The following is a 13470-nucleotide window of genomic DNA, read 5'->3' on the forward strand; positions in this document are numbered from 1 at the left end:
TCCTATCTGAGGCCAGTAAAAGTTTTCCAACAGAACTTACATATATATGCATATTCAACTATGTATGTATATATAAACATATATATATATATATATACATACACATATACATATATGCATATAAGCATGTATACCTATATACATATACATATATACACAAACAGAAATATACACTCAGACTACATTTTTCATCACAGTACTTTGAAATGGAAATGTTGGAAAGGATCAATATGTTGTTTGTAATTCATAAATACAGAATGAATGCTCAAACTACCAGCTTGTTTTGAATTTAGCTGTACTTTCAAAGCAAAGTGCAAAAGATTTAATGGAAATTTAAGTATAGCCTTCTTTATTAGTTAATTTCAATTGAGCTAAAATCATGCCAGGAATGTGGATGTTTTCTTTTTCACAACTAGGCAGCATTAAATGGTCCTTCTAGTGTTCTTAGCTTAGCTAACTGCTCACTGAACATTTCTATTATTTACCAGATATTTAGGGGCTAGAGAAAAAAGACACAGTTTCAAGATGATTTTTTTTGCATCTGATTTAGTTCAAGATTTCTGTCAAAAGGTCAGAACCGTAGAGAATAAAACCATATATCAAAATCTTTTCACTTTTATGAGAAAGCAACACTTAGGCACGCAGAAATAGAATCCTATAACATTTAGAATGGGAAACTAAGACAAACGTAGATAGCTTTTACTTTCATTAATATTAAACAACTAGTTGTTTAGGTAACAACCAATTCATAATGATAACAATCATTAACTAATTGCTTTCAGTTTAAGGGAAGGGATTTTATACAAAAAGCAAATATAATGCAATTTAAGTACAGTTCAACATGTACATATATGTAGCACAAATGCACACTGAACTCACCTGAAATCCGTAAGCTTACACATGAATAAATATGCTTGAATAGTTGTCGTTCCCCATGTTTTCTAGTTTCAAAAATACAACAAGAGAGGGGCTGGGAAGGTGGCTCAGTGGTAGAGTGCTTGCCTTGCATGCCTGAGGCCCTGGGTTTGATTCCTCAGTACCACATAAGAAAAAAAAGCCGTAAGTGGTGCTGTGGCTCAAGTGGTAGAGCGCTAGCCTTGAATTGAAGAGCTCAGGGACAGCACCCAGGCCCAGAGTTCAGGCCTCACAACTGGACCCCCCCCAAAAAATACAACAAGAGATCTGGGCCCCAGTGGCTCATGCTTGTAATCCTAGCTACTCAGGCGGCTGAGATCTGAGGATTATGGTTCAAAGCCAGCCAAAGCAGGAAAGTTCAGGAGACTCTTATCTTCAAAAAGCAAAAGCAGCAAAAGCCAGAAGTAGAGCTATGTAGCTCAAGTGGTGGATGCTAGCTTTGAGCAAAAATCTCACGGACAGTGTTTAGAACCTGAGGTCAAGCCTCAGGAGCAACATGTGTACGCATGCTCACACACACACACACACACACACACACACACACTATCTATCTATCTATCTATCTACCTATCTAAAAAGGAGACACACACTAGACTCCCAAAAATACCTGAATGTGCTACTTATAAGAGCTGTAATTCCTAAAAATTTATGAGACTTTATTTTCAATAAAACACATTCACTTTGGTTTCATTCTTAAATGGGCTAAGATTTAGATTCATGTTTTTCTAAACTAGGTGGCTCTTAGAAAGGATCTAAATGAATAGTTTTACTTTGTAGATATGAATACCTACATACAACCATCTCAAGATTCTGCCCTACTCAGTCTTGTAAAACAAACTTCAGTTACCTGGATCTAGAGGGAATTATCTGCTTGGGTGATCTTTGGTCAGAGATACAGTAGCCAATTTTCCCAGGTTGTCCTACAACTTTCCAATAAGATACAAATCTAGTATTCCAGGTCCCTACTGAGAGATGAAATGAAATTTAGATAAGAAAGCCTTACCTTCACATCATTGGTGTTCATCCTCGTCCCCTCCTTCCCCACAAATATGTCATCAATGTCCACCAGGATGTACCTGTCCAAGGACAAGGCCAGCCTCTTGCCTGACAGGAAGGAGATCGCGTCGATGAATATCAACTTGTGCAGCCAGAAGTTCAAGTTGTTGCCAAAAAGAACCCTCTGAATTCCATCATGGAGGCCCAGGTCCTGAATGACGGTTGCATAGAAAGCACCTTTAGAGATGGGAGGAGGAAGGTTTTCTGGAGTCTTTACTTTGGCAAATATAACTGGTTGGTAGGCTGAGTGATTAATCTGAAAAACTGTCCAGTCGGTTCCAGGTAAAGAACCTTTGTCAAGCTTGGAAGATTTGGTCACACGAAGCAATGGAGAATGAGGATTAACACAACAATCTTTGACTGCAAGATTTCCATAGATGGAAAGGGGGAAACCTTTCCATTGAAAACTCTGTAGTCCCTTCTCACTAGACTTTTGGAATCCGATGACACCCACACCGTATTCCAGACAGTATTTATCTAAAAGGCTTCGATTCCAAGAGTCCATGTGCATATACTTTAAGATATTCTCATAGATAATGAGAATATATTTGCCTTTTGCTTTGTCCGTAAGTGCTGGGAGATCTCCTTTTCCAGGAGCAATTTCAATGTGATATTGGAATCTGGTAGACTCTAGGATCATGATAATGTCTTGACCGAGAGATGAGTACTGGCTCTCCACAAAGACCAGGACTACGGGCTCTGTCTTCGAGGCATCTAGAAGCTTTGAGGTCTTCACACTCATCAGCCTGTCTGTAAGGTGCTGGAGATCGCCACAGTCTACTTCTGAAGCCATCTCAGAGAGCTCACTGTCCTGTTTGTAGCCGCTGTACAGGTAGTAAGCAGAAATAATAATGCTCACCATGCAAAAGGTGGCAAGCAGCAGGACTGTCCTTTGAAAGTGCCTGTGCAGCTTCATGACAAAGCTCATGCTGGGTTTCCCTTCTTTGATTATCCCACCAGGAGCACCCCAAGAAGTCACAGCGAAGATGGTCGTCTCAGTGACTCTCCCAGGCTCAGTCATGAGTTCATGTCACCATTGCAGCACATCTGTATGGCTGCATCAGGACTCACAGGAAATAGAGCCTGAAAAATAGAATAATTAGAGGGGAAAATTGGATGGAGTATCAAATATCCAGCCAGAGAATTAAAATGAGCAAACTTAAAAAACATAGTGACTAGTAGTACAAATGACTGACTAGCATGCAGATGAGCTGGTGTGAGGTGAGAAAAACTTCTCGTTACTTCTTCCAGAGGTGGGTGAGATGGGGCAAGACAAAGTGTTCCATGGGACACGGTTTTTGTCCTTAGTATGGAAAAATAACCAGGTCAACAAGATTTGCATCAAAGGCCTTATGTAATACTGCAGACCTGACACCACACACAGGTTCCATACACGGTCATTTCCTGTCATTCAGATAACATGATGTAGTAGGTATTCAAGCTACATATATGTAATTACATGGACTGAAACATCATAAAAGTTTGGACATGTTGCACTCATGCCTATGATTAATTAATTAAGTATAGTACAATGTATTCTGTCACTTTTGCATATATTTCAATTGCAGAAACAACCCTACAAGGATTGGTTTCATTAGGAAAAAAAAAAAACAAAAAACCTCTCGAAATGCTCATCTGGTCCCACACCGAGTTGATCACTTCAGAATTGTACATTGAGATATATAACTATCTAGTTTTGTTTTTCAAAACTTGGAAAAGTTATGTGGTGAGATTACATGTGATTTCCTTCCATTCAGATTCACTGAGCATCATGCATTGGATAACATGTACCACTTCACCTCCTTCTACTTTTGGAAGAAGAGCTCAGTAATTACATGGAAAAATACTCTGTGTGTGTGTGTGTGTGTGTGTGTGTGTGCACGCACGTGTGTGTGTGTGTGCACGCTTGCTAGGTTGGCACAATACTGCTGAGCCACACCTCCATCCCTCCTTTTCATTAATGGTTTTAAAAATAAGATTTTGCATCCCACCCTAGCATGAACTTGAGTCTTGATCTGCCTTCTTTTATGTTCTGTTGGTTCTTTCTTTCTTTTCATTCTTTTTTTGGTTGGTCATAGGGCTTAAACTCAGGGCCTGGGCACTGTCCCTGAGCTCTTCTGTTTGAGGTTAGCATTCTATTATTTTGAGCCACCGTTCTAATTCTGGTTTTCTGGTGGTTAACTGAAACTTAGAGTCTCATGAACTTTCTTGCTGTGGTAGATTTGAACCATCCTTAGATCTTAGCCTCCTGAATAGCTAGGATTACAGACATGAGCCACCAGCATCTGGCTAGGTCTGCCTAGCTTCCAGTAGCTGCTGGATCACAGGTGCACTAGTGTGTCTAGCTTTCCTCCATGGAAACAAAGTCTCATGAACTCTTTGGCCTGTGCAGGTCCATAAACATCCAAATTTTAGTTGCTCTCATAGCTTGCAATGACAGATTTGGCCACTGTGTCCAACAATGGGTTGAGAAGGGGTCTTGTAAACTTTCCTGTCTAGATTGGACTTTGGTCCATCATCCTTTTGTTCCCAGCCTCCCAAGTAGTTAGGATTATAGGTATGAGCCACCATGCCCAGGTATAAATGTTTTAAAATTAGCATGGAAATGTTGAGATGTTAAGAAACACCTGGCCAGGTAATATAGCAAGTCCTTTGCAAGTTTTAGTAGCCTTTCAAAATTTACTAATCTTGGAAAATAAGAAAAGAAAGCACATACATTTCTTAGAGCAAACATTTAGTAGAATATTATCTGTCCACTTTTCACAGATATATCACAGTATATTAAAATTAAGGAAAATGTTGTTATATAGAAAACAGGCTAAAGGATAGATAGAAAGATGAAAAGAAGGTGAAAATCACCACTTGATGTTTACCATAAGGTTGGATTGGCTGCACCTCTATTTCTTAATTGTGCCATTTTAGTTCCAGTACTCTCCTAATGAAATGTCAAGGTTATAATAAATGATAACTAAGAACTCTAGATTCAAAATTCTGTAATATTCACCTATGAAATAAGCAGTGAACAATATTTTGAGTAATATAATATATGCTTATCTTTATGAGTAATACAGTCTGAATAGTACATTATGACACTTGTTCTGTGAAGTATGAATTATAGTTTAGTCATCAAAATACTTAGGTCACCTATGTGATTCATTCAAACATCTATGGGATAGTTATCTTTGCTTAAAATATCCAAGTTCAAGCCAGGTGCTGGTGGCTCACACTTTTCATTCTCACTACTTATAAGGTTGAGCTCTGAGGGTCTCAGTTCAAAGTCAGCTGGGCAAGAAATTCTATGAGACCCTTGAGCTAGTAGTGGTTCAAGTGGTAGAGTACCAGTCTTGAGCAAAAAAAGCTCAGGGATAGCACATAGGCTCAGTTCACTGTCAGCATGATCAATCAATCCATCAATCAGTCCAAGTTCAGCAGACTGCATTTCTCTGTTTTAATTTTTTAAACAGAGAAAATGGTTAGAATGGTAATGTATGGTTGTGGTTCGGGGGTAAATGACTCTAGTGGCAATGGAAGAAAGAGAATATGGCAGGTAAAAAATTTGTGCAAAGCTGTAGCAGGGAGATAGGATTTGGGCAGACCCGTAAAGGATCAAAGTGATTCAAACAGACATGTGGGATTTAGGAAAGGTAATTAAGGAAGGAGATGGCACCCTACTTGGCAAGGGACATGAATGAAGCAGAAAGGGTGAAAGGGAATACCAACAATGAATTTGACTATGTACTCTCAATGGGGCAATCTGATAGCACAGAACTCGATGGCTGTGAAAACACTTAAGGAGGCCTTCGACATCCCTATTTATGAGCAAAACATGGTAAGACAAAGGTTTTGGAGAGTTAGAATTAGCCAGTTACCTAGAGGATATCAGAATGGAGCCTTAGAGAGTTGAAATGAACCAGGCAATGCAGGCTGATTTCTCACATGGGAAGTGTCTGAGGGGCACTTCCGGTGGTGGGCTTTGGAGTGTGTACACAAAGCACCGCTCTGCCTGAGAAAATGTCATCCATGACTTGACATGCTTGAAAAATCAACCTAATACAAAAGACAATATTCGCCTCTCCTGCAACAATGCTAGTTATTAAGTGTAGGCTTAATTTAAGTGAAACCCCCAAGAAATTACATGGACAAATGAAAGAGTTTTTCTGGTGAACTGTAATTATTTCATTTTGATAAGAGATTGTGTCTTAAAGTTATGTCCATGTCCATGAACATGATATTCTAGAATATAATGGCAGGACAGAAAATCTCACACCTTCCCATGTCTGTCTTACAATTTTAGCTGTGAACTGTTTTTGACTGGATGTAAAATATATAGCTACATTTTGCATTTTTTGAGAGCAGCATTTCACAGTTGGTTCCCATTATCAGAAGTGGCAGACAGGAAACTTACATAATGCCTATCTATAAAATGAGGTGGGTGGTCAGGAGTAGTTGATCTTGCTATTTAGGAAAGATATTAGGGGCCCATCAAAGTTACCTTGTCTGCTGGGTATAAACACTGAAGGTCATGGTTTTTCCAGTAAACTCTTCAAAATTCTTTGCGATACCAAAAATAATTCCATGGTATATCCCTGAAGATAGGAGTTTTTCTAATGTATTTAAATACATGAAGGTTGGAGGAGCTAGGAATCCATGGAACATTCCTCAATATAATAAAGGCTCTATATGACAAACCTACAGTTAACATTATACTTAATGATGAAAAGTTAAAACCATTTCCTCTAAAATCAGGAATGAGACAAAGATGCCCACTCTATCTACTCCTCTTCAATATAGTACTGGAATTTCTAGCAAGAGCAATAAGGCAAGAGAAAAACATAAAGTGGATCCAAATAGGGAAAGAAGTAAAACTTTCCCTCTTTGCAGATCCTGTATTTAAAGAACCCCATTACTTGAGCTGATGAAGACTTTGGCAGAGTAATAGAGTATAAAATTAACCCACAAAAATCAGTAGCTTCTCTATATGCAAATGAGAAAAGTGAGACTGAAATCAGGAAAGCAACTCCATTTGTAATAGCCTCAAAAAAAAAATCTAGGAATTATCTTAACCAAAGATGTGAAAGACCTCTGTAATGAAAAAGTTAAAAATCAAAAAAGGAAAAGAAAAAAGCAATTAAAGCAGATTTAAGGAGATGGAAAAACTTCCATGCTCCTGAATTGGAATGAATAGAATTGTGAAAATAGCAATACTGCTAAAAAAAAAACAAAAAAACAACAAAACTACCTGCAAATTCAATTTCATGTCCATCAAAATCCCAACAACAGTCTTCAATGGCATAGAAGAAGCAATCCCAAATTCATATAGAATAATAGAAGACCCTGAATAGCAAAAACAATCCTTAGCAGGAAGAACAGTGCTGGAGGAATATCAATACTAAACTTCAAACTCTACTACAAAGCCATAGTAATAAAAACATCTTGGTACTGGCACAAGAACAGACCTGAGGATCAATGGAATAGAAAAAAAAAAGACCAAGAAATGAAACCACAGACCTATAGCCACCTCATATTTAATAAAGGGGCTAAAAACACTGGATGGAAGAAAGACAGCTTTTTCAACAAATCGTGTTGGCAGAATTGGCCATTCGTGGGTAGAAAACTGAAGCTAGATCCTTATATATCACCATACACCAGAATCAATTCCAAATCAAAGACCTCAGTGTAAGGCCAGATACCCTGAAAATATTACAGGAAGATATAAGAGAAACACTTGGTCTCGTAGGCACAGGTCAAAACTTCATAAGTAAAGATCTAGAATCATAACAAATCACAAACTGGGTAAATGGGACTGTACTGGATTGAAGAGTTTCTGTATGGCAAAGGACATAGTTAGCAAGATAAATAGAAAGCCCATAGAATGAGAGATGACCTTTACTAGCTATGCATCAGGCAAGAGCCTCATAACTAAAATATATTTAGAGCTCAAAAAATTAAACACCCCAAAAACATATCCTCAAAGAAACAACAACCCAATTAATAAATGTGCTAAAGACTTAAAGAGAGACTTCTCAGAAGAAGTCAGAATGGCCAATAAACATATGAAGAAATGTTTAACATCTCTGGCTATAAAAGAAATGCAAAGCCAAATATTGAAATTCTATCTCATTCCAGTTAGAATGGCCATCAGCAAGAAAACTAACAATAACAGATGCAGGCAGGAATGTGGGAATGCTACTGTACTGTTGGTGAGAATGTAAACTCATTCAACCACTCTGGAAAGCAGTATGGAGGCTCCTCAAAAGACTAAACAACTCAAAAGACCCAACAATTTCATTCCTAGACATTTATCCAATAGACCACAAACCAGGCTACACTAAAGCTACCAGTAAAACCATGTTTATTGTAGCATTGTCTAGCATAGCCAAGAGATGGAATCAACCCAGATGCCCCTCAGTGGATGAGTGGGTCAAGAAAATATGGTATATATACACACAACAGAATTCTACACTTCCATCAGAAAGAATGATGATATACCATTTATAAGAAAATAGAAAGACTTTGAAAAATTATATTAAGTGAACTAAGCCAGACCCAAAGAAGGGTAAGTTGTATGGTTTCCCTTATTTGTTGTGATTAGAACATGACTATTAATCCACAAGTAAACACAATGGATGGTAAAAGATATAAAATTATACCTGGGCATGATAAATTAAACAGGACTCTAAACATTTACCCAGAGAGACTAAAGGAGGATATTCTTAGGAGAGGATCACAAAGACTCAATAGCTATGTGCATATGATCAGATAAAATAATATTTATGGAAATGGACTCCAAGAAATGGAAACAAGAAGCTTTTTATTTTGCTTTTTGTGTTTTTTTCCCTTTTGCCGCTGTTTTTGGTTTGTGTACTTTTTGTCTTGTATGTAAGTTTATCTGTTTGGGGGAGGGTAAGAGGAAGTACAGAAATGGTGGGATAAAGGGTGAACTAATTCAGCAATGACACTCACTATACACTATGCGGAAAATGAACTATACAACTTATGGGGGAGGGTGGTTGGGAGGGAAAAACTGAGAGAAAATGAGGGAAGATTAGCATTGTTGAAAAAATGTACTTATTACCTGACCTATGTAACTGTAACCCCTTTGTATATCACCTTTAAAATAAAAATAAAAAAAATACAAAAATATAAATACATGAACTGGGATATGTTTTGTTTTCTGTAAATTCTTCTTCCTTCTCTTACTTATTCTGTGTGCCTTCTCCTCCTTGTTTTCTCCTCTTTCTCTGCCTTCTCTTTCTTCTTCTGTTGAGACAGTCCTACTATTTAGGCCAGGCTAGTATCAGATTCATGACCTACCTCAGCCTTCCTAGTATGGTGATTACAGGTATGTGCTATCTTTATATCCAGATTCTCTGCAAACCAACTTGAACTGCACATCTCACCTGGCCCTGGCCAATGCAGAATGTATGCCTTACCCAGAAACAGCTACTTCCCCTTCTCTGCTGTTTCCACTCATCCTGCAGGGCCTGGCAGGGAAGCAGAAGGCATAAAGGACAGACTTCCATGCCCTGCTTATAGCTGTGAAAATTAGGCTTGTTCACATGATTTGGCTGTGAAACTTCCTTGGACTTCCAAACCCGGAAAGACCCATGATGCACATATGATCACTATAGAAAGTGCCTCTTCATGATACATATGGCCAAAATTGTAATTAAAATTTTGCTTCAAGTTATCTTCCCTGTTGAAAGTTTAAAAGGTCTTTTGCTTATCACTGCACCCTAGTTCTAGGCATTGAGTAAGCACTGAGGGACAATTGACATGGTATGCCTATAATGTTGTCATTGTGATTATAGCTATTCAACATGTGTTGGATTTAGTGTTTTATTGAATACTAAGTGACTAAAATCACAGCAGCCTACCATGTGATAAATATAAAATATATATATGGTTAATATAAATTTTCACCCACAAAAATTACTTACAAATGAGTCATTCTCTGGCTAGCTATCAGATAGCTATTGAACAACTCTTTGAAGATGTGTACTGGAGTCAGTGCCGAGGGCTTTTCAGAGGGAATAGAAGCAAGATCTTTGTTTGCTTTTACAGAGGTGGACTCCTCTGAGGGAAACCAGACTCTAACGTCATGGTCAACACCATGGCACACACAACGAATTATGGCAGATGTGAAACTAACTAACTGTCACAGAAGACAGAAACGTGTCAGCAAGGCTCAGGGAAGCCAGGGGCAGTTTTAAAAGCCATGAAGCAGAGCTGGACAAAGGCATGATCGACAGGGAACAGGTGTAAGGAGGAAGAGAGCATGGTAGGGAAAAGTCCTTGTCCAGGTTGAAGAAATAAAATACTTACAATGTGTTTCCTCGAGGCTAAGAATAAACTAATGATAAGACACTATGAACTGGGATAACATTGCAGTATTCAGATAAATAGTATTTATCTGAATGACCGATGAAGATTGTAAAGTTAGCAGCATGAAAATAAAAAGCACTGGGTATTTGGATTTGGAACATTGGGGGTGACTATAAAGAGACAAAAGAATCAATGTGTATAGCATGTGAAATGGACAGATAGTGGCCAAATGCACCCAGAATCCATGGCATGTAGTTGAGAGTAAAGAAATAGATAGCACTCCACGCAGTGCTGGAGTGATCCACATGGGGCGAGGTGAGTCCAGACATGAGCTAGTGATACCCAGTTGAGTCAAGGGCAAGTACAATACCTGAATGGTGCACGGTGAGAAAGCTAAATCACAATGCTCTATGCAGTCATTGAAAGATGACACGTGCATTCATAAAAATCTTCCAGCTCATGGCTGCAAGCAAACCTCAACATTGTGCACAAATCCAGTCTCTCTAGCAAAACCTTTCCTGACCAACTCCTCCCTTTTGGGGTCAGACTTCTCCAGGTTCATCTTTCTAACAAATCATATGAAACATTGTTGTATTTGTTTCATCTCTCTCTTCTCTCTCTCATTACTAGACTGAAACTTCCAAGGTTATAGGGCTCTTGTTATTTCTAATAATTTTTCAAATAAGAAATAGTGCACACATTAAACACACCCACACCCACACACACACACCTAACACATCAATAGATAAAACCACTTCATTGTAGGAGGCTTGTGTTTGTGAAGTGTTTCTCACAACAGTTTGTTGGAAAATTATGAACTTTGTTTTTTGTCGGTTGTAGGGCTTAAACTCTGGGCCTGGTCACTGATCCTGAGCTCTTCAGCTCAAGGCAAGCACTCTACCACTTGAGACACAGTACCACTTCTGGGTTCCTGGTGTTTAATTGGAGATAAGAGTCTCATGGGGAAATTTCCTGCCTGGGCTGGCTTTGAACCACCATCCTCAGATATCAGCCTCCTGTGTAGCTGGGATTACAGGCATGAGCAACCGGCACCTGGCTACTATGAACTTTTGCATAGTCAGGAGGGCCCCTAAATGAGGAAGGAGCAAGGATGCTGGCTGACAAGTCAGAGTTCTCAGAGACTCAGCTGTGTTGAGCAGTATGGCAGTACGGGCGGCTGTGGTTGGCTTTTCCTTCCTGTCCAACTTCCAATGCGAATGATATGCTGACAAACCACGACATCTATACTGAATTTAGAAAAATCAACGAACCACTTAGGCAGGGATTCTTGAATAAAGGTACTGGAAAGTTGGACCATTTGTGAACATCACTTCATCAGAATGCCCTGTAAGTCTCACTGATGGGAAGTAAGGTAGAGTAACAATGTCATTCCTGAACACCTAACCTGTGTGAACGTTGTGCTGGAGCAACATGCTCAAGATGTTACAGCTGGTTGGGGTTGATATGAAATTTGGGTTCTGACAAGCTGCACCAGAAATACCATATGTAATTGGAAACACAACTTCTACACTCAGAGCATGTAGGAAGGAGATACTGGGTATGATAGCCTTTTCTCACATAGACCTGGGGTCACAGTAGAGCCTAGTATATTGTTGTAATGAAGATCATGAGATAAACTAATAAAATCTCTGCCAGGTATCAGTGGCTCATGACTGTAATCCTAGCAACTCAGGAGGATGAGATCTGAGGATTGCAGTTCAAAGCCAGCCCAGGCAGGAAAGAACTTAAGACTCTTCAACAACCTACCACAAAGGTGGAAATGGAGGTGTAGCTGAAGTGGTAGAATGATAGCCTTGAGCAAAAGAAGATCAGGGACAGTACTCAGTCAAACCTGGGACAAGTGTGTGCGCACACACGCACACACACACACACACACACACACACACACACACACACACACACACACAAAATCTCTTAGAGCGGTGTCTCAAACGGAATGAATGGACATCATTTCCCTGTTATAATTATCACAGAATATAACACAGAAATAATTATCACAGAAAATCCTGATGACTGCCAATAGAAATCTACTCAGGGTTCTTAAAGGGTAGGTCCCAGCATTTTAGCTTAACTTCAGATGTTGGACACACAAAAAAGTCCATTCATGGTGCCAGGAAGGAAAATCAGGTGGGTCTCCATCTCATGAATAGAAGAGTAGTCTCTGTCAGTGACATAACCAGCACCATATCCTTTGGCATCTTCTTATCCCTTCTTTATTTCTTGTAGATTCCCTACTTTTCATTACCTTTTCCTCTCCAATGAATTCCAAATGTTTATTGGGAATTCAGATCTCCACCCAAGCTCTAGGACTTCAACTTGAACTGTCAACTTAACAAAATAGCAATGACAAGTCATACAAGCTGCAGCCTCTCGTGATATGCCAGCCAATTTGGGCTCACTGCTGCAGGGATGCTAAGAGTGTACCCAACCTGTCCAAGATGGAATTTGTGAATTTCTCCTCTTAAACCATCTCCACTTCCCCGTAATCACTTTACAGTTCATCCTTGACATCTTTTCACTCAGCCCTGCTTATCCAAATCAATCCAAGTTCTCTTATTTCTATTTTCTCAAACTCACTGGATCAGGGCACATCTGCTTTTATTTAGGCAACATTACTCATTGGGACAACGACACAGATAATCTCACCATAAATGTTCCTTGCTTTTCTCAATGCAGCATTAAAGTGAAGCTCTGATTTCTTTCCTCCTCGATGAAAATTCATCAATGGCTGCTTAGTTCGCTAGCTTGCTGATTGAAATCCAAATTCCTATACACATCCTATACACATGGTTCCCCTAGAAACAATTCTAGTTCGGTCACAGGACCTTCTCAAATGCCTGCTTTCTTTTGCAAATAGTTTTTCTTTTTATCCACTTCTTCATTGGCTTTATATTCCTAAATCTCCTGGCTGTTTGAATATCTCTGCCTCACAGAAGTCTTCCCTGATTCTGGATCTGTAAGTCCTTCCTACCCCTCTCTGCTACCCCTGTCGTACATTGTACATCGTGCCACATTCTGGACCCAAATCACTATTCACTTGCCTGATTCACTTCTTTGTTCTAGATGTCTAATGCCGTGCTTACATCTGGATGCCACGTTGAATACTTGTGGAATGGGTGAAAAGTCTCTACTAAATTTTTATAAATAGCAATC

General features: G+C 39.1%; 1 protein-coding gene across 1 annotated transcript in view; it reads right to left on the reverse strand.

The window, feature by feature from the left end:
* The window catches only part of Ndst3 (N-deacetylase and N-sulfotransferase 3), a 144653-nt gene that overhangs the window by 124966 nt on the left and 6217 nt on the right, over positions 1–13470 (reverse strand). Inside the window, exon 2 of the mRNA XM_042697588.1 lies at positions 1919–3054. Coding sequence (XP_042553522.1) covers positions 1919–2992 — 1074 coding nt within the window. The 5' untranslated portion in view covers positions 2993–3054. The remainder of the gene's footprint in view (positions 1–1918; positions 3055–13470) is intronic.

The sequence above is a fragment of the Dipodomys spectabilis genome, unplaced genomic scaffold (assembly GCF_019054845.1).
Source record: "Dipodomys spectabilis isolate Male_0828 unplaced genomic scaffold, ASM1905484v1 ptg000225l, whole genome shotgun sequence".
NCBI classification, from domain to species: Eukaryota; Metazoa; Chordata; class Mammalia; order Rodentia; family Heteromyidae; genus Dipodomys; species Dipodomys spectabilis.